Source organism: Ciona robusta, chromosome 12 (genome assembly GCF_009617815.1).
Source record: "Ciona robusta chromosome 12, ASM961781v2".
Classification (NCBI taxonomy): domain Eukaryota; kingdom Metazoa; phylum Chordata; class Ascidiacea; order Phlebobranchia; family Cionidae; genus Ciona; species Ciona robusta.
This window is the reverse complement of record NC_143246.1, coordinates 6437688-6459165: the sequence shown is the minus strand read 5'-3', so window position 1 is coordinate 6459165 and position 21478 is coordinate 6437688. Positions and strand designations below refer to the sequence as shown.

Here is a 21478-nt window from a genome sequence, read left to right as displayed (position 1 = left end):
AACCCTTTTACAATTTGTTTTTATTCTCTTTGGTCTGCTCCCCAATTTATAGGGGATTTCTTTGATGTTCAGTAAAGCGTAGAAACACATGGCGACAAATGTAAACAAACTTTTGAAACATGGTTAAGTACAAATATAAAGTTTTTAAATGTGTACAAATCGTTTTAGTGGTTTACTTATCATAAGTTGTACTTTCAGCTTTATTATTATTACCTTTGTTCACAGAGTAATAAAATGGCAAGTCGTAAATTTGTTGACGTGTTTAAGAAAATTAATGGAGTTATTATTGGGATGCTCCATCTTCCAGCATTGCCAGGTATTGACTGTGTTTTTTTTGTGCTATATCTATAATAAAAAAAAAACTTTTTCATAATAAAATAACTGACTTTGATTATAGTAGCGAAGATTTATAGATATATTTAATGCCCATGAATTTAGTGATTTACACGGTATAGGCTCGTGGCTCCCACCAAAGTTGATAGTAAAATAATGAATATATTTTCCAGGTACACCTAAGAGCACAATGTCTGTGGCTAAAATATGCGATGTCGTTTTAAAAGAAGCTGAAATTTACACCAGAGCTGGATTGGTAAATTTGTTTGTTTCCATTTAAACTATGTTTGTTAAAAATATTATAAACATTTTACTGTCATGTAAATTGCTTTACTTCGCTTTAAATGTTATCAGATTGTATTTTATTAGGAAAGCATTTACTCTAGTAGCAAATCCACAGTCATGACTTTTTATTGTAATACATATTTTTTTCAAGTTAATACAACTATTATTACATCACAGGATGGCATTATGATTGAAAACATGCACGATGTACCGTACATAAAAACCAATCTCATTGGTCCAGAAGTCACTGCTGCCATGGCAACAGTTGGTTCAAAATTACGAACTTGTTTTCCTGAGATTCCAATTGGAATTCAAGTTCTTACTGCAGCCAATAAAGAGGCGTTGGCCATCGCGAAGTGCTGCGGTAATTTATGTTAATAATATTGATTTTAATTTATAATGTGTTTGCTCCTTTTCAAATCATTTTATACCTTTATGTTTTGTCTTAGTGGTTTTACGTTTTTCTGTCTGACCTTGTTGGTCGTTCATACTGCACACATGTGGTTTTGCTGTCAAGTACCAACTTTACATTTTTTTCTAATTCTAGTTCAAGCTTTTTATTTCCCCATCTAGCAACCTTGTGTATCTAACAGATCTTGATTTCATTCGAGCCGAAGGTTTTGTGTTTTCTCACATCGGCGACGAAGGTTTTATCGATTCTTGCGCCGCTTCGTTGCTTCGTTACCGGAAGCAAATAGAAGCTGATCATGTTCTTGTGTTTACAGATATCAAGAAAAAACACAGGTATTAAACTTTGCTGTTTTCTATTCTATGTGGGTGAGGTCCTCGTCAAGGACCTCAGATTTAGGCCAGTTTGGAAATTCATTAAAATATCCCCAGAAATATTCAGTATATTTTGTAAACCTATATAGCTTTATCACCACTTTCTGCATTTTGATAACTTGCGTTGCTCAAATTTTGGAATTACTATTTGTTTGTGTCGTTCTGTTTGAATATGTTTGCAATGAAAGAAATTACTGTACTGTTATCTAAATTTAAAGTAATTGTTATCTGTGTGGTTATGTCTATGCAAGTCACTTTCTAAAGATGAAAGATTATTTGGTAATCACTCCTACTTACAATTGTAGTTCACACTCAATAACCAGCGATACCAGCATATCAGAAACCTCACGGGCAGCAGAATTCTTTCTATCTGACGGAGTTATTGTGACTGGAAATGAAACTGGAAGTTCGACTGATTTGAATCAAATTAAAGGTATTTTGAAATAATGTGATTATGTTTTTTTTTAATATGTGCCCCTGTTTACCTTGGAACAGTGGTCAGAGCATTTAATTTGAAACAGTCAATGGGAATCGTAGGGATATGGTTTTATAGTTCATTAAATGTTATTTGTTTACTACCAAACGGGATGAGAAAATTGAATGAAAAGGTGTCCTATCTTCCCCCACCCTACTATACATTTTTACCCTTAGACGTTCAAGATGAAGTTGGAATCCCAGTGTTGGTTGGTTCTGGTGTAACAGCCGACAATGTTGACAAATACATCCACACTTCCGCACTCATTGTTGGCTCTTATTTCAAAGTTGGAGGTGTTTGGTCAAATCCTGTTGATGCAAATCTGGTGCAAAAGTTCATGAAGAAAGTCAGAGAGATGAACAAGTGTTGACGAATATTGTGTGAACAGATTAACTGTGCAATAAACTAATACCGTGCAAGGTGTATTTCCATTAGTAAAAGCAAAAATGACCTACATTTTGTTGTTTCTTGTCCGTTGTTGACGATCCAAACATCTTAAGACATAAAAATGTCATAAAAAGATAAAATGTCACTGTTTTAAATGATTTATTTATTTTCTTCAGGCTGGCAGTAATACCAGGTTTACCAATATATACAAGATGACTAGTTTTAATTTCCAACAATTTTCACTTTACTACAAAATGATCCCAAAATGGCTGTAAAACGAGGTGGTCAACTATGATTGAAAAACACTTCGGATGACAATGCATATTGTCTGCGTTACAAAACTCATTGTTTGGTAATAATGCACGTCGGTGCTTAGTTACAAAATCCACTGTACTGCCCTCTAATGGTGGCCGTGACATCACTGAACCCCATAGAACTTTAGCGAACGATCCATGCCAGACGAGGCGAGGAATTTTGCGTTCTTTCCAAAACGAACTCCTGTAGTTAAAGCTGAATGCTCGGTGAACGACTTTAACTCCACCCATTGCTTACAAAGGTAAACACGCATGTCGGTTCCTGCTACTGCCAAGTATGAACCAGATTGATCGAACGTCAACGATTTAACCTGAAGTTGTTGAAGTGCTTGATTATAAATTGCAGGAAATTAATTAACAAAGAATAGTTACAGAACTATACAACTGTTTCCACATAATTCTAAAAGAGCGTTGTTAATTGTTACAATAAGATCGGGGAATATACAAAATTATGTGTTAATGGTATCCATCTTACCCCATAATACTCTAAATACCCTATAGTACTATAATTTCTGAACCAAAATAGAAAGTAGATATTGCAATCATTCAAGGCAGCAGATCGTCGCCACAACCACACTAACCTCATAATTATCAGCCATGCTCAAAGTCTTGAAGTTTTTAAGTTTCCTTAAATCCCATAGTTTAACTGAAGCATCATCAGCAGCAGTAGCGAGGTAATATCCATTCTCGGAGAACGAGATCGCTGTGACCGGTCCTGAGTGACCAGGAAAGTTGGCAACGTTTGTTCTTTCCTGTGGTCGGTACAATAGATTAAACATCACCCACAAAGTAACATACATGGTAACTCGTAAGCTGGCACGAGGTGTTAAACCTGTGTGATAACGACTGTCGTTTTCGGGCCAAGCGAGGAAAAGCAAGTTACATTCATTCATTTAATCAATATCAATATATTGTGATAATAAACAGTTAAACTTTATTATAATCGATGAATTTAAGAGGGCGAATGAACACAAGACGCAATATTTATATGCGAAGAAACAATATGCTGCAGGTCTCCACAACATACAACTTAAACATCAATATATTGGTACATGTATTTAAACATTAAAAAAGTTATAACACAGCTTTGTATACCCCATAATTAGAATTACCAAGTATGTAACATGTTCAGTTATTTTAAACAATCTATTAGTGACCACTGGGTTGGAGCAATTGTTGTCTTGCCCAAGGACACATACGCCCACAATAGTGACAACGCCAAGCTATGATTCCACTACTGTAAACCACAAGTAATACACGACCACCCCCACCTTTAAATCCCAAATCTTGATCTGACTATCCACGGTTCCTGTTCCGAAGATCAACCCATCGGGGTGGAATTGTGCACACGTCAATGCTACATAGAAATCACATTAATGCTGCATAGAAATCATATTAATGCTGCATAGAAATCTCATAGTAATGCTACATAAACATCATATTAGTTGGATGTTAACAATTATTTTTAATTTAAAAACAATTAACATACATATGTGCGCACAAATAGTGAAATACACACATACAAAGCAAAAGATATAAACAAAAAATACATGTTTTTTGTTATACACACAACAACATTTTGTTAAAAACACACAAAATTTAACAAAAATACACATGTACAAAAACAAAATAAACCACACTTCAACCCAAATACAGTTCAACACATATATATATAACACCTTAACAAACATGCATCCCTACTTACCGCTGCTAATGGCATCGTCAGTCACTCTACAAAGTGTTTGACCCGTTCTAACATCGCTGAATGCCCAGTGTTGGTCCTCACTGCAACTCAACAAGTAATCACCAAGTGCGTGCAAACTGATGCCTGTATTATGAACCAGTTAAGTACATTATACTGAAATAGATCTTTTGATAAATGAACTAGTTGGACTTTTTTTTATATGGGTGAGATCTTAAGGTTAATAAGATCTCATCCAATGATCAACATACTAGGGAACTTTTAAAGCCTATATGGCGTCAAAACGTTGTCACGGTAATAAACCACCGGAAGAACTATTTTATAAACAAGAACAATGACTTTGAAAAGTAATTCGATTAATTTATCTGCTAGGTGTAGACTGTAGTAAACATGCTTCTTTCCTCCAATTCAATGTAAATATGTTTCAACTGAAAGCGTGTTTTAACAACTATCGTTTTATCTCTATATCCTGTCTTGTCGATTTAAATACTTCTTAATCTGCGCTACTGTAATCGAAGAGACAAATATAAGTTATTAAAAAATTATTATCATTATATTATATAAGGTGATTGTCGCTACCTGTAACGGCCTCCTTATGTGTCCTAATAATGGATGAGCAATCCCCGTTTTGAACCGACCAGATACGAATTGTAGAATCTAGTGATGATGTGAACACAACGTCCTGCATAGAAATAATATTTATAATGTTGTTATACTTGAAAAATGGCAAATTTATATTTGTTTCTATGACTATGACTGGTAACCAAAGGTTTTATGGGTGTTATTTATAGTGCAACGGTATTTGTAGTTCTTCAGATAAAACTTGGGTTGCCAAAGTTTCCTAATTTTATTCTACATGGGTGAGGTCCCACTACATGGTACACCAGGAGATTTAGGCCAGAATTGGCCCATTATCCCAACACACAAGGCGTCAAATGGATCTCACCAGGTGTTGAAGCCTGTCGCATGTTGCGTGACAATGACATTATTGGTAAAACTTTTAAAATATAAAACACTGAATTAATGGCTGGTTATTACAGCCAAGACCTTCATCTTACGTAAAACATAAAAAATACCAATCGTACACAAACCTCAACAGGGTGGTACAATACATGGGTGACTTTCTTTGTATGTCCCTTCAATGTTGTGATCACTTGTTCGTTCTCTTTGTCGAACACAACAGCTGTCTTATCTGCTCCTCCAGTTATAACCCTGTGGGCGTGAGTTGTTCAAATATTAATACAGTTTGGTAATTTATTAAAAAAAGGAAAATTTGTTCTATATTAGAGCAGCAGGATTTTATGAGAGATGACAATAAATGATAAAAGACATTAGCCAGAAGCAGGCAAAAAAGTTTTATCATTGGTATTGCTTTTCCTAGTTGTTTTTAGTTTGAATCTATCTGAAAAAAGGAGAAAAAAGGTTGCAACAGTTTAACAGCATGTATTACCTCTATGAAACTTAATATCAAATCTTAAATAAGTTCCCACCTGTTAGTATCCGATGAACAAAGATCAAGACATAATATCCCGGGAACTGAAGCCGAATGTAAACCAGGGTGGCTTGCAATCTAAAACATAAAAAAAACAAGTTGAGTTTTTTTAATTTTTTAAAAACACCTTTGGCTTATCTCAAATTTAGGTTGGTGCGAGCTCACTACCCTATGTATAGTACTGTGTGTGGGAAAGTTGGGACACTTTTAGCATGTGATATCAAAGTATCGCGATCGTGTTTTTAAACAATTAACAGTTCTATGTGAGTCGTGAGGATACAGTTTTATAATTCTTTGAATGTGCTTTATCTACTACTAATGGGAGGAGAAAATATAATGAAAAGGTGTCCTGTCTTCCCCCACCCTACTAGATAAATTAAACACAAGCCACTTACAGGTCGATAACTTCTGATGTCATCAGCAGAAGCGAGATCCTCCGGCATTCGCTTCCCTCTCTTCTTCCTCTCAGAAGTGAGGACACTCGCTTTATCCTGGAGTTTCTGTATCACATCCTCAGTCAGTCCGATGGGTTCACCTGGTGTGGATGATTAAGTTGGTGGATCAGTGGTAATATGAAGAAAAAAGTTAGGAATTCGGGAGCCTTTGGAATTCTAATAACATTTTTGTTGCAAAAAAAGCGAAAAGCCACGCTGCCTACACTCCTGTGCAAAATATTCTTCAAAAACCTAAAATTAGAAGTATAAACATAAATATATTTTTTATCCATCTCTAGTAGATGGATGATGGCCTACACTGAGGCATACCATAAGACAAGGGACAGACACAGACACAGTTTGTCAATGTCTTGAGCCTCTTAAGAGTAGCAATCATGAATTGGATTCAATCAGTTTAAAGCTACAGTTGACCTGATACATCAGTATATCACCTTCACAAACAAACAAAACTATCTTAGGAGATATAAAGGCCCCATATACCCCATAGGACATTATCAAACAAACCTAAATTTTCTGCATCGCATAAATCCCTAAACATTGGCATCAAAGTTTTAAAAACTTATCTTACCATCATCTTGTTGTTTATCCACTTGCATGGCAGCAGGTTGATGTTGATTGGTTTGTTGGACCCCAGATGTCGGTTTTAACGTAGCAAGCGCTTCACGGGCAGCTGTGGCCTCCTTGGTCAAGCGAGCGATGACTCGACATGCGGCGTCATGCTGGTACAATGCGTGTGACAACTCTGTAGGGAGAAGTATTGAAAACGACATGTATAAGTAGTTGAAACATTGGTATGCAAAAAATACTGGTTTACAAAACGAGACAATTAATGTAATGGCGATAAAACAGAACAATTTGTCAATTTAGCTTATAAAATACTATTTTTATGTACCGAGTAACGTGAGCTTACTTGTTTTTTTATTTTGCAATTTAGAATACAGTTTAAAAATGCTCTATCATGGCCCAATTGAAAGATATTTAAGTGTTCTACAGATTATTGGTGATAGTTGGTAACAGCATAACAATGGCCCTAAAAAAACATAGTCTGGGGCTGGGCAACGGATGACTTAAAAAAATTTACTCCTTAGTTCATTAGTTCCACCTTGTCTTGTAGTGTGCAGTTGTTGTCTCAGGGTGAAACTTGTCAACATACAAGCGTCCCATTCATCTTGAAGGGATTTAAGAATAGCAGGGATGCTTGTTGCTGATGGTGGTTTAGGTTTCACTAATGGATTGGTCTGGTGGGAAATATACAAGTTAATATTTAAACATATTAAGATAAACATTTATCAGAATAATGTTTCCTGGAATTTCTTTTGAAATAGTTACCGTCATTTAATGTTAACGAAAAAATATTCACCTAAAAAGATATATAGTATATAGGTTCAACGGCGCATTTGCGTAATAAAAAGCGCCGCCTTGTGTGCGATGATTAAAGTTAGAATTGGCAAAATCCCAAGGTAGGCCGGCCTACCCTGCAACCCCGGGTTCGGCGCCAGTGATATATACACATATATATAATATGTGAGTGTATAATCATCATGTTTTTTAAGAATGAAAAAGGGGGTATTAACAGCAAAACAATAGTTGTTAAAACATGCTATGTATAAAAAGTGTGGAAAAGTGTGTCATTTATAAAGCATGGCTGTTTCATGTTATAATAAATAAGTAACTTCCGTTCTCTCAATAACAAATTACACCCAACCTTCATTTCCACGACTTGTTCCATGGACAAAGGTTCATTACTAACGGGGTCCGTACCGTGCTCAAAAACAAATTTCTCCAACAAACGTTTCTCGAAGACACAACCTGAGACTGGGGATATGCATGGCACTTCAGGAACTTCACCAGAAACTAATTTAACAAATATTGGGTTAAAAATTGCATAATGACATAATTATCGTTGATTTTATTTCAAGGTGTGAATGACAATAGATAGGTTTTCTTAAATAAAAGTTTTTTGGCATTTATTTATAAATATCTGAGTTTATCGAAACACTTCCAAGTTTTTCAAATAAATAGAAAAAATAGTTTTTGTAAGCATACGTTGTATAGCAACAACTTTTTATCAATAAGTTTTAAGAATATGCTACTTACTGGCGCAAACCAAAGACATTTTGTTCCTGGCTTCAACGATTCTAATTCAATTTAAAATTTAAAAACAAATCGCAAAGCAAAACGCTGTAAAAATAGTTGACTTTTAAAAACTTTTAATTTGGCCTTCAAAAATAGCAAATCATTCGCGTTTTCGAAAAAAATTACTACGTCACAAAGTACAAGACTGACACTATAACTCTGTGTGTTGAATATATAATTTTGTTAAACTTTTACAAGTTTAAACGATACGAATTAACGATATTTTATAACAAATTGGGTTGTAACAAAACTAAAACATCGCGCGATTTCAGACAAATCCTTTCGCATGTAATAGACTAGAACGTATGAGCGGAAATATTTTTTTGTAAATTAGGGGAGCAAATAAAATATACCGCTAACTCGAGTTTACGAGAGACTTCTTTCCTCTGTACTCGTACTGATAAAAATTAAATACCCAAATCATAGTTTAATAATACAATCTTAATCTATGCTCAAACCTACTTGATAATTTAATTAAAACGACTTTCTTCAAAGCAAATATAACTGAACGTCATGAACTATGTTTTAACTTTCAGTAATCGATGTTAAAACTGTCCCACTTTGGCTGGGACATGTTGAAATGTTAATGTAGAGACTCTTGTATGACTAAATAGGATCGACTGGTGCAATCAATAATATGTGAGGACAGTTACTTTGTGGAGGGGAGTTACAGGATGTACTGAAATGACACGGACGCCTCACCGAACGATTTTAAATGATTCTTAATGGCTTATACGTAATTCTTGAGGCAATGTGTGACCTGTAGCCTATTGTCAGGTCCCATGACGTGCCTCGCCGTAGCAACATTGTCGCATATGGGACAGAACACGTAATATGAAAATATAACCTAATGTTGGAAAATAGTTGTGTACGTGTTTATACTACAGAGCAAAGAGATTAAAACCACATATTTTAATCTCTTTGCTACAGAGTATTCGTAACTGATAACCAGGTCGAATTCGTTTTAGGAGTTTATTGCAATATTTATAACAAGAAGTAAAATAACGAAATATATGCGGCAGTGAACTTTTAATTGAGTTCCTTGTGTCTGTGGTGTACCATTGTACGTAATCCTGAATAAAACAGGAGGAAATAGCATCGGAAAGCAGATAAAATGGTGGAAATATGAACTCCAATAGTTTTGTTCTAGCTTTACTTTTACATCTTTATCAGTAAGTGAGATACGATAAGTGAAACACAATGATATACACAAGAAGTAAATGGACGAGATGTAAGAAACGAGAGTACAGAAAAGCAACAAATTTTCATGTGATCTAAAAGGAAAAAGTTGACCGACGAATGAGGTGAACAAAATAATATGATTAGAAAAATACTGGCAAAAGTAGAACTGCTGCTTTTTGGGGGGACGATAAAATCGACAATTATCCATCACGCCAGCAGGTCGTCGTTGGTAGACTACGTGAAACAGTCCTGGTCGCTGTGTGATGACAGACTCGCCATTGATGCTTCAGCTACGACGAAGTCGATCACTTTACTCACAATAATTTCGCTTTCGCTCGAATCGGAATCGGTTTTCTCGCAAAGGGCAACTCCGCCGTCTGCCGAAACTTGCGTTTCGAAACTCGTCTGACGCGTCGTTTCAGTGACGGGTGGTGCATCGTTAGTACTTGCATTCCTTTTACGAAACATTGAGAGTCGAATACGACTGAAAGCAGCGAGGACAGCCAGGCTTTTGGAGAGACCTTTTGCACCGCTGTCCCCAGCATAATCGCTGTTTCGATTCGTTATAACAGTTTTGTCCTTTGCGCTGTTATTATTATTGTGATTCGACGGTGAGCCGCTTTTCAGGGGCTCCCTTTTGGGCGAAAGCTGCTCTAGCGTCGATTTTTTCTTAAACGATAAACTGCACGACGCCTGCTTAGCAGAAAACTTGCAGCTGAAACTTTTCTTCGTGTCGGGAGAAGGCTTTTGTTCCACAGAAACGAAGACCCCTTCGCCACCGTTAGCGTGCTCTGCATCGTAATCAACGTAAACTTGGATGGTTTTTCGTCTTTCCTCCTGCCGACTCCCACCATCCGATCTTTTCTCTCTCCGATGCGACGTCTTCTGTCGCCGAACACCGAAGGCATTCGGACGCTGCGACTTAATGAACATCTTCACGTCGTTTCTGAACGACCTATATACACAAAATTGTACATTTAACTCACACGTAATATTTTTAACCATAACTTAATGATAAAACACTGATGAAATGATATAAAAAATAAAACAGACCACTACTAAATGTAAAGTAATATTTTAAGCCTTTGCCACACGGTTCCCTGGCGCATCTTGCCTTAGGATCTCGAACATAAAACAGCGTAGTACTCACTTCGTCAAAATGGCGTACAGAAACGGGTTGCAACACGCGTTGAAGGGGAAACACGTGATAAGCAGAACTTTCGCCGTTGACATGGAGAGAAGGGGAAGTCCCGCAAGTGCGAACAGCGAGAAGAAACAGATTGGGAAGAAACAAGCGAAGTCGGTGAACACAAGAACTGCCATCCGTTTCGCCACACGGGCATCGGTTTTGCGACTGTCCATCACGCCGAAGCAACCGTCGTTGCTAAAAATAAAACGCAGTTTAAAATAAGTTTTAACATTTATAAAACTACAGACAGAACTTATTTAATCGATATAGATTTATAATTTTGGACACTTTTTAAAGTAACCTAAAAATGGCATTTTAAACTCTACAAAGTAGGGTGTGAACTGAACTGTTCCAAAAAAATCAACGTACTTGTGGTTATGTCGCGGTCGTTCGTCTGCTTGCTTTCGTTCTTTAAGTCGGAACAGATCTCTTAAACTTCGTCCTGTACCATTAGCTGAGCGTACAATGGCGTACATCCACAAGTAGCTACCTACTACTACCATGAACGCGCATATGTCGAGAGACAACAGCACAGCCACGTAAACTTTGCCTGTAGATAACAAAACTATAATATAAAGAATTTGAACTCACAACTCTGGGCGTTGTTAATTAACAATAACTATCTTATACCTCAGATTACTATAGTAATATCCTGACCGTGTTTTAAACAATTAAGGACGTTCTATAGGAAGTCGTTAGAATATCCTGTTTAATAATTCTTTAAATTATGTTTTGTTTACTACTAAAAAGGACGAGAAAATACAGTTAGAAAGTGCTCCATCTTCCTCAACCCTACTGTATTTTATTCTTGCACAAGATGAAGAAAAATCGAACCTACCCGACAGTTCTTGAACGTCCATTGGCAAACATATAGCTGTTTTCCGGTAGCTGTTTACTTTCATTAGAGGCAGGGCAGCAAGGATTATTGAGACTATCCAACCAACACACATCACTATGCGCCCACAACGCAACGTCATGCGCTTGTCTAGTTGGATGGCGTACCGGATTGCGTACCTATTGATAAAATAAGTTATCAGTTTCTAATGTGTTGTTTTCTTTCATAAGATGAAGTATGAAGTAAAGCTAATGATTAGAATGTAGGGAATTATTACAAAGAGGTGATGTTTAATTGAGATCCATACCCAGTTTAGTATGAATTATTACTATAAATCCAACCCTAAAACTATTCCTCGAATAGGTTAGGTATAGGGACACTAATGCATAAGATCAATTAAAAGCAATATCAAAATAATGAGGATATTTAATAAGGTTGTGTAATTTCAAGCAACAAGTCAACCTCTAGGCTAAAATGCTGCTAACTCCAAAAGAACATTATATGATAGAATAATAAGGTAATTTAGGCTTACCATCTTTCAAGGGAGATGACGCTTAATGTAAACACCGATAGTTGAGATGCGAAAATTGCAATAAATCCCGCCACGTCACATCCTCCACCAGTCTGCCACTCAACACCGAACTTGTAGTAGTTGCCCGAACTTCTGCTGTCCATAGCGGTAAGAGTAAACAGGTAGATTCCCATGAAAAAATCGCCGATCGCCAAGTTTAGAATGAGGAATTTTGGAACCGAGAGATGACGCTGTTGGGCCCGTGTTCGGTCGCACGCTACGGCAAGCAGCATAAAAATGACGAAGAAATTCCCGATTACGGAAAGACAAGCTACACTCCATGACACAGCGACGATGCCTGTGCTGCCAAGTAAATCTTCGCAAGGATTAAAGAGGTCAGGTACAGGTACACAATGGATCGGCGCCTCGTGCATTTTGGGAACAAGTTTTCCGGATTTATCACGGCGACAAAGTGAGATTACCCGCGGTGTCGAGCTATTCCATGGATGTGTGGTTACGTTCGGATGAATTGCATGGCCTGTTGCAACTGGAAGACCTCCGAAACTGAAACAACAAACAAACTGTAACGACAATTAACACAAACTTCTAATCATACAATAATTTGTCGTAATTAAACATTTGCAACCTATAATCTGAGTTATACTGCATAGGTTAAATAGGCACGCAAATGCATTTTAATGCGGCGCAAATAAGCCAATCGTTATAACACGGGATTTTTATTAGCATGAGGTAAGATGGATACCGCCATAGCATATAGGCCTACAACATTCCGTATATTTCCTGATCGTATTCTAGCACTCAACAGTGCTCTTTAAGAGCGATGAGGATACGAGTACATAATTCTGTAAATGTTTTCTGTTTTCTACCAAATGGGACGATAAAATAGAATGAAAACATTTTCCATTTTACCCCAAACGATAAAATAATGATAACTAACCTGTTATGCGACGCAACCCATGAGCCATCAGGGGGGTTGACGGCGCTTAAACCGTTCACGTCCTCACTAGAGGTTGGGACTTCAGGCAGAACCTCATGCTCCTCGCCATCGGTTGGCAGAGGTATGTACTGAATACTGTCGTCAAAGCTGTCTGCAACCACAGAAAAGATGGTCATTAAAACTTGTAATTGCAGGGTGGTATATTTTTAGAAATTACGTAAAAATTTCAAACAACAAGTGGAATACGAAATTGCAATTTTTTAACCTCAGTTTGTGCTTAAAAGCTCTTACGGCGGGCGGTTTAATTATAAATGAACGTATGCTGTACGTTAGCATGGCAGTTTCATAAACATGTCCGCAATATATTTGATTCTGTGAATATTCTTTTCTTAATACCAAACAGAATGGAAAAAAACGATTTGAAATCTATATGAATAGTATTCTTAAAACAATACCAAGAATAGTGAACTTTTTAGCACCCACCGTTATAATATGCATAGTCATATTCTTCAACATGGTAATAATTTGCCTCCACGTCCCCGACCGTCGGTTCCACAAGTGTAGGAGAGTCCACAAACCCCTCGGAACTTTCCGGTGGTTGAATCTGTTGTGGAATTTCAGGTGATGTTCGTTCGTCGTCTGCAGCGCAATCTACAAGTTCTTCATCCTGGTTTGTTTCATCGTTTTGAAATATTTCGCCGAATCCGTAGTTCGTGAGCGCACAACAGTGGAAGGGGTATGTCAGAACTGCTTTGTGAAGCGAAGGCAATTTATCCGATGTCGGGAATCGTATCATATACGGCGTGTCGAAAGCGTTTAGTTCTTGCATCTTTTCCAGACCGATCGTTGGCAAGCGCATAACAGAAGTTTTGGCGATTGAACTAGAATTAAATGTAGTTGATTTGATAAGAAATAAAAAATATAGATTGGAAGAAGACGCGGCACCTTTAGCAGATAATATCAAAGTATCCCGAACGTTTTTAAAGAATTAACAACATCGAAAGTTCTTTGTTTACTAGCAAATGGGACGAGAAAATACAATAAAAAGATGTCAAATAACCACCTATATATGTTAAGTCATATATATATTAAATCTGCTTACAGGTAGCGAAGATTCTTCATTCCTGCAAAAGCGAATGACTGTAGATCCGTAAGCATTCCATTGCCGTCCAAATACCTAAAAGATGTAAAGTTTTTTGTGAATTGGTTAAACTTCAGTTAAAACATAAAGAGAGTAAAACAATTTTGCTTACAAGTCATATATGCGACTTCCAGCGAAAGCGAAATCTTCAACGGTGCGCAGGTTTGGATTCATGGTTACTCTTCTGCAAAAACAAGCAGCAGACGTTAATCATAAGAGTATTAAAAGCCGCGAACGACAATTGCCCGCTTTGAAAAGCTCTGGCGTCGAAACAGTCACGAAGTGATTTCATTCCTTTGTGCATTGAACAAAGACGAAGTTCAAAGATGCCATTTTGTAAATGCGTTTCATAATATAATGTATACACGCCTGTCGAGCCCTTGTCACATAAATAATAGATATCAAAGCTTGTCAAGTATTGGGACCAGAATTTACATTTTTCAATCATTCACCATTTGCAAAGTTTTCTCATTCATAATGTACAGCGCAAATATATATTCTAGCGATATAAGCTGCTGAAAAACTGAGCCACTGGCCCGTTTAACCGGCATTAAACTGCATTTATCTTTGGGTGTAGCTTGCAATTAGAGATTTCTGAGCGAACATTGGTCATGTTTAAGTGCCAGGCACAAGTTATTTCTGGATAATTATCAACCTTTACGGATAACCAATATATTGTGGACTTGTAACACTTACAGCTCGGTCACTCTTTCTGTCAAGTTACGAAACGCCTTGGATTGAATTTTCGCCAACGACGGATTGTGCGAAAGTTCTCTGCAAAACACGAGTTTAGAATAATATGGTAACGTGGGGGAACATGGGACTTCCTTTCATTCTGTTTCTCGTCTAATTTTGTAGTAAACAAGGAAAATTTAAAGTATGATAAACCCGTATCATTACGACTTCTATATACCGTTGTTAATTGTTTAAAACGCGTGCAAAATAATTGGATATTATGTGCTAAAAGTGTTCCATCTTACCCCACAACAATACTATATAGTAGGGTGGGTAAGATGGCTATCGTTAGCGCATACTACTCAATATTTTCTTTTTAATAATTAACACTCTCCATTTTAGAGTCGTAAGGATACGTTTATTTGACCCAGCAATAAATTTTCTTTGTATACTACCAAATGCGACGGTAAGAGAGAACAAAAGCTTGAACGATCTTACCCCAACCTTTACAACACTAAAGCTAAAAATATAAAACAATATTGCCCATTTTACTGAAGTTAAGGTTATATAAGATACCAAATATAGTCGAGTATATGCGTCACGGGCTTTGATCAGCTCATACGAACAACATGCAGTTAACCCTAATGCTATTTACACCCAAAAGAGCGGTTTACAAAACTGATGACTAGTTTATTTGTTTTCGTGCGGTTGGGAGATCCCGTTTTAAACCCAGGAGCAATAACCAAGTAGTTTTTATCTTATAACACGACCGACCACAACTTATGATTTTCGGCGATTAATTTTTTAACTTATTATAAGTTCATTGTTTTAAATCTGTCACGACCATAAGGTAGTAGCGTGGGCAAAAGTTCCAAATTTGAACGTTACAGGACTAAGAGATTGTGTTCTGCCGAGATAATCTAGCTGTGTACAAGGATTTTGACGCATACGTGGACCAAGGCCATTTCATTAACTCTTGTTGAACCCAGTTCGTTATAGCTTATCTAGACAGTGGATTTATAAAGTCGAGCCAAAAGTAGGTTAGTTAAAGTACACGCACTGTTCTCCCGAAGTAAATGCGTGATGCGGGTGCGAAGTAGTTGGTTTATTTTAAAGCGCAAAATCACCCCACGGGTTGCAGAACTAAATTGGTTTGCGGTTCTTTAATATATTGATTACAAGCGTCACATGCCCTCCCTGGGCACCAATAATCACGTAGGCAAGTACGAAAATCGAACCTTCGTTATAACACACTAGTTATAATATAATAAGGACAACAGTTCTCACATGGTAACTGCGTTTTCCGTCGGTCCCCAGAGCTCGGTGAAGCCTTGAACCACGCCAATATCCGTTCCCTTAATGACTCTGCGTTAATTTAAATAAAATAATAAATAATTATAATCTTACCGACTTCCTACTAATATACGTGTAATATTAGTTGACATTAAAAGACGCAAAACAAGTTCCGTTTAAAGTAAAAAGCATTTTCACCGAAAACTGAGATCTAAATCGTTTAAACCAGATAACTGAGCTATTACTCACATTCGGTCTAACCGCGGGAGGCCGGAAAACGCAGACTCGGATATAAACATAAGGTTCTTCAGGTTTTCGAGATATCTGAAAAACAACAACAAGTTAAGACGTGAACCATTTGTAAAAACAATTCTGAACTTGCGAAAAACATCTCGAATTACGGAAGAGTTGCGTGGAAACGTGTTGGCTTTCATAAATGGATAGCGCATGCTCGGGCGTTGCAAATGTACCAGAACCACATTTTAACCCAACTATACATCTTTCCGTGGACTTTTAAACAAAAGGGGAAACGAAATAGGTTCCAGGTGGGTGTCTTGGCTCAATGTCGAACAAAACAATTTTAATTGGAAGAGAAATGTGCATGTTAGGTAATCGTTACAAGAATTCGTATTAGTCCCAACTTTAAGTCACCGTATATGGTGTCTGCTTCGAAGCGACTGCGCCAAATCGAACTAAATCCGGATAATACGCGTTGCCTACACATATTACAGTTTTCTCCTGACAATAAAAAGCAAACACCATGACAAGAACGATTTAAGCCAAATACAAACAGGTCATAAAAGTAGAACGGTATATCGATACTTGGAAACGAAAGATCGTGTGTATGAGTTGATCTTGTTACTTAAATCAATTAGTTTCGTGTTATATGGCTTCAATCCGCCGTTCGTCATACTGGTTCGTAACAAAATACCAATCCACATAAAATTGTTTTCTTTCTACGGGAAATAATAGGTCGAATGTATTTTCATCGCAATTTCACGGTTCGTAAAATTTTGATAAGGATCAACAAAACACTTCTGTAGGATTTTGAATGACCCGTGTGACTTCGATTTGGATCAAGGCGCTTCGGATCATGTTTTAACTAATACAAACACGTTAATATACCTCGCAGAGTCAGGACCTTATAGCTACAGTATTGATCGTTTAAAATGTCACGACGATCACAGGAGCCCAGCGCCGCCAAGAACTATAACGTCTCCCGGAGACCGGAGAAATATATCTTAAGTTTAATGATTTTTAAGGGAAATTTAAGTCGGTCATCAAAAAACTTTAGGTTTTCAGGAACCGCGCGGAAAGAATGCGGTTTCGGAAAAAGGGCAGATTCGGCTTGCTTTGAAACCAACAGGTCGAATCCGGAAGTTATAGTTACAGTAGTTCGCGGCGCTGACCGCAATTGACATATAGTATGGTGGAATATTTCCGACTACGCCTATATCTGATGCATTGGCCGCTCGTTGACCTGCAACGGGGTAAAGGTTCATACGGCATGAAACCTTTTCGTCGATGGCGGCGGACGGAATGGCGCTGTGCGGTTTTACGGGGACAATAAGTTACAATAATTAACTTACATTCGGCGAAGGTTGTTTAAACCTATGAAGGTTCGAGCACCGATGCTTTCAATGACATCATCATCAGAGAGGGAGCTGAAAAACAAGAGAAAATTCGGTAATTATCAAGTACCTGGGCATAGATAAAAGTCTTTCTTAAATTGGAGGAATTGACCTACTGAGCCCAAACCAAAGGCGGTTCGTGTAGGAATAAACAAGTGCCTCCTACGCCGTGTCGAGTGTATTAATCCTCATTTAATAGCGGGTTTCGAGTATAAGAGATTCGATGCTGCTCCACAAAACCCAGGGGATTACGCAAAAAACGTGACTTCGGGGCGGTAGTTGTATACACCATGTCCGCAGCCGAATATAACTGACCCGTAAGCAGGCACAGATAATCGGCTTGTGAAAATTGGCTCACGGTGAGGTGTATACCACCGTCGAAAAATTTTAAATTGAGGTAATCCGATTAGATATCAACAACTGATTGCGCACCTTGCCCTCATAACTCTGCGATTGCTCGACACAAAACCGAAACACCATAAAAAATGGGTTTTAGGAGATTTTTTCAGGTTTTAATGAGATAGTAGAAAAAATGTGTAAAGCAAATGGGTTTACTTTGCGGTAGGCCGTATAGGGTCTAGGTCTAATTTCTTCGGCCTTCGGTGTTTAAAATCGAGTTAAACGTCGATTAAACTGCTTTAAATTAGGTCGGTCATCCAGGAATTTTCACAATTCGGTTGAACTGCATAGCGTGTCTTCATGGGCACAATAACGGTGAGTTTTGGTTTGCCCGAACCAGCCAATTACAATGGATTAAAATAGATCAAATGAAGATACGCTCGCACTGATAGCATCGCTTTCGATGTGGAAATCCACCCACGAAAGGAGACTTACAAGGCAAATTCGTGGTCGTGTTTCGAAGCGCTTTTCCGCCCAAATTACAAGTTAACCGCGAAGCACACGCTGTAATTAGATGGAATTATTTCGTTTTAATTTTTCTGCTTTCGTCTTTCAACTGCGCAGCTGCGACCGTGGGCTTATGGTCCATTTTATAAGTGAGGCGCCACTTGGTTCGTTTCTCGTTTTGTTTTACTTGTATACATGGAAATATTGGTCTACCAAGCCCTTAAGTGCCACCGCTAAGCATGAAATACAGCATCGTACCAAGAATAGCCCACTCTTGTCTAATTAAGCAATTTAAATCGCAGCTTGAACCACCACGCAAATTGCCTTTAAAGGAAAACCACCTCAGATTATAATTATTTATTTATACGGTATGACGTATTTACTTCAAGCCAGCCACTTACAATGTTATGAAGTTTTCCAAACTGCTTTTGTTGAACGACTGCTGATCAAGCTGCCGGATCGATGTTCCTCGTAACGACCTGCAGTTACGACACAGATTAATACCACACTACGGTTTAAATCGATAATACCAGCAATGACGAATATGATGAAATGAAAATCGCCGTAAAGTCGCTCGATTCTGGTTACAATCCGGAAAGGTTTTGAAATAGACGAATATTGTGGCGATATTTTGTTAAAAAATATCAGCGGCGAAAAAGTAAACCGACATTCCTTCGTCCGTGCGGGTCAAGTGCTTAACAGGCTACGCTGTAATTGCGGTATGTTGTCGCTCATTAATTAGCAGCTGGAAAATCGAGCCTCACACCCAGAGGCAAAATAATCGACGATATAGGTAACGTGTCGAAAACACCTAAAAAGCGGCACGCCTAATTGACTTCTCGAAATAGATTTCTGGCGAAAGGTTTCTGTAAATAAAAAGGTGGGTATACACCACACACACGTGGAGCTTGATTGATGAATGAATTATGTGTTGGTTAACCAAAAGAACACCGGAATAAATTTTGGTAACACAGGTCTCCAATTTCTAGCAACGTAATACAAATGAACCACAAATCTAATCATAAATTGACGAATGGTTCTTCACCGAAAGAATATCGAACTCGTAACGCTCAAACAGATTTCAGTAACGGTAAATATTTTATGAGCAAAGACGCAAGCCACTTCTGCGAAAATAAAATGGCGACGCCTGCCAGCGATAAAGGTCTCATCCGCCACAATTTTTCGCTCGACGGCAATAGACCTCCCAGTTGCAAAGATCGTAGAGGGGTAAACATGATTTCACGTAGAGAGGTTGCCCGCCAAAGCGAGGGTAATCCAATCAACTATCGAGTGATCACGTCAGATCAAACCGTTACATTATATTGGCGACTTACTCGCACTGCAGACTTGGCTTCATCAAAGTGACGTGGCATACGAATAATATAGACAGAAGTGAAAAAAATACCATACTTTTGCAAGCGGAAAAATACATACGTATAGACCACCGGAAATTTAAGCGGTTGTTAACTCCTTCTGTTTTGTTTTGCAACGAATGTTGATTCTTTACGAGAAAAAGCTTCAGCCGCCGTGTTTAAAGCGATGTAGACCAACCCCAAACAAACAACAGTGTGGCTAAAACCGCCTACGAGGATTACACGGATAATAATGTCCAAGCACGGCTCATGGAATATCACGAATATACGAAGCGTTAAACTTGTGCTCCGGGGCTCAAGGCCTATTAGGCGAAAATCTGACACACGAAGCGTAAACGAAGCGAATTTATTCCAAGCGGGATTAAAACGTCGCGATGGAATGTCACCGATTATACTTAAGCTTAAAGTTTAACCAAGAAATAAAAAGAGTTTTTTTCTACTTACATTTTCTTGGTGGCGGTTGGTAGCAAATGAGGAACGTAACTAATTGAAGCACATGTAATAATCAGAGGCGTATCTTCCAGCGGAGTCTCTGTTGAGTTGACGACTGCAAATTTAAAGAGTCCCCATTGATAAGACGATAAAGATCGAAACCGCTGCCATGATAGACGTGCAGGCTTACATAAGACACACAAGCCTACCTGGAGAAATGGCAAACGTACGGTCGGCGGTCCCACAACATTGCTGGGGCAAGTATGGCCAGTTCTTTCTGCTCTTTATCACATCACACACCCCCTCCTATATACAAAGGTAGATTTTAATCATTGCCACAACAGTTTGGATTTCATGAAAAATATTTTACCTCGAACATCATTCTCTCAAACGAGTTGACTGGCGTTGCAATGGGCCTTGCTGTTGCGAGAACACTGGTTGCAAATGCGCAAGCAATTATCCAATTCTTGAGCGGCATATTCCAAATGTTTGTTTCGTGCAGTTTGTGGCTTGTTTAGATTTGCACTAACACTGATGTTCCGCACCTGGCATGTCTTAGCTAAGATGAGAGAAATGTTATTTATAACTTGGCGAGAAATTACAAGCACGATTTGACTTTCTCGTACAAGAAAGTAATAAATAGCTTAGAACCTTACGTAAAAATACAGGAATCGGCGCATGGCCTCTAAGTAGGCCAGCAGCCAGACCAACCGTGACAGGTGTCGCAAATAAATATTGCCTAAGCAAGCATTAGAATGGAGTCGAAAGCGGGAAACACTCGGAATATTTAAACGTCAACCATATAAACCTAATCGCCCTGCGCTGACCTGTTCTGTTACATATTGAGTCTTGACGTTAAGATAATACGCCTCCATTTTAAATAGACGGTGCGTTATCGGTATCAAGTTAACGACACTCAAGTTGGACACAAACCAGGCTCTGTTACTCGGCTGCGCTAAAAATAACCAGCTGTTATGAGGAAAGCGCTTAACAGATTCAAAACAGGATTACCCCGGTTTACGGGTATCAAGTTACCCCTTGGTAGAAGAT

General features: G+C 38.1%; 3 protein-coding genes across 3 annotated transcripts; 1 reads left to right on the top strand and 2 right to left on the bottom strand.

The window, feature by feature from the left end:
* Nucleotides 1-171: 171 nt before the first annotated feature.
* Nucleotides 172-2403, top strand: LOC149727259 (uncharacterized protein F13E9.13, mitochondrial-like). The gene is made up of 6 exons (XM_089890104.1): nucleotides 172-316; nucleotides 507-589; nucleotides 796-982; nucleotides 1212-1362; nucleotides 1707-1834; nucleotides 2053-2403. Exons 1-6 carry the CDS (start codon nucleotides 235-237, stop codon nucleotides 2244-2246), a joined length of 825 nt encoding a protein of 274 aa, XP_089746230.1. The 5' UTR covers nucleotides 172-234; the 3' UTR covers nucleotides 2247-2403.
* Nucleotides 2404-2409: 6 nt separating this feature from the next.
* Nucleotides 2410-8474, bottom strand: LOC149727258 (pre-mRNA-processing factor 19-like). Its single transcript, XM_089890090.1, has 12 exons — nucleotides 8324-8474; nucleotides 7932-8080; nucleotides 7329-7464; nucleotides 6795-6968; nucleotides 6167-6306; nucleotides 5770-5849; nucleotides 5371-5491; nucleotides 4859-4961; nucleotides 4283-4405; nucleotides 3849-3934; nucleotides 3159-3329; nucleotides 2410-2888 (listed from the first exon to the last, which is right to left on the bottom strand). Exons 1-12 carry the CDS (start codon nucleotides 8340-8342, stop codon nucleotides 2682-2684), a joined length of 1509 nt encoding a protein of 502 aa, XP_089746216.1. The 5' UTR covers nucleotides 8343-8474; the 3' UTR covers nucleotides 2410-2681.
* An 846-nt stretch (nucleotides 8475-9320) lies between these two features.
* Nucleotides 9321-21332, bottom strand: LOC149727257 (follicle-stimulating hormone receptor-like). The gene is made up of 17 exons (XM_089890764.1): nucleotides 20799-21332; nucleotides 20638-20734; nucleotides 20441-20543; nucleotides 19025-19102; nucleotides 17736-17810; nucleotides 16396-16470; nucleotides 16141-16218; nucleotides 14875-14952; nucleotides 14291-14362; nucleotides 14140-14214; nucleotides 13521-13918; nucleotides 13038-13188; nucleotides 12101-12643; nucleotides 11572-11747; nucleotides 11103-11283; nucleotides 10695-10928; nucleotides 9321-10499 (listed from the first exon to the last, which is right to left on the bottom strand). Exons 1-17 carry the CDS (start codon nucleotides 20904-20906, stop codon nucleotides 9779-9781), a joined length of 3243 nt encoding a protein of 1080 aa, XP_089746890.1. The 5' UTR covers nucleotides 20907-21332; the 3' UTR covers nucleotides 9321-9778.
* Nucleotides 21333-21478: the final 146 nt, after the last annotated feature.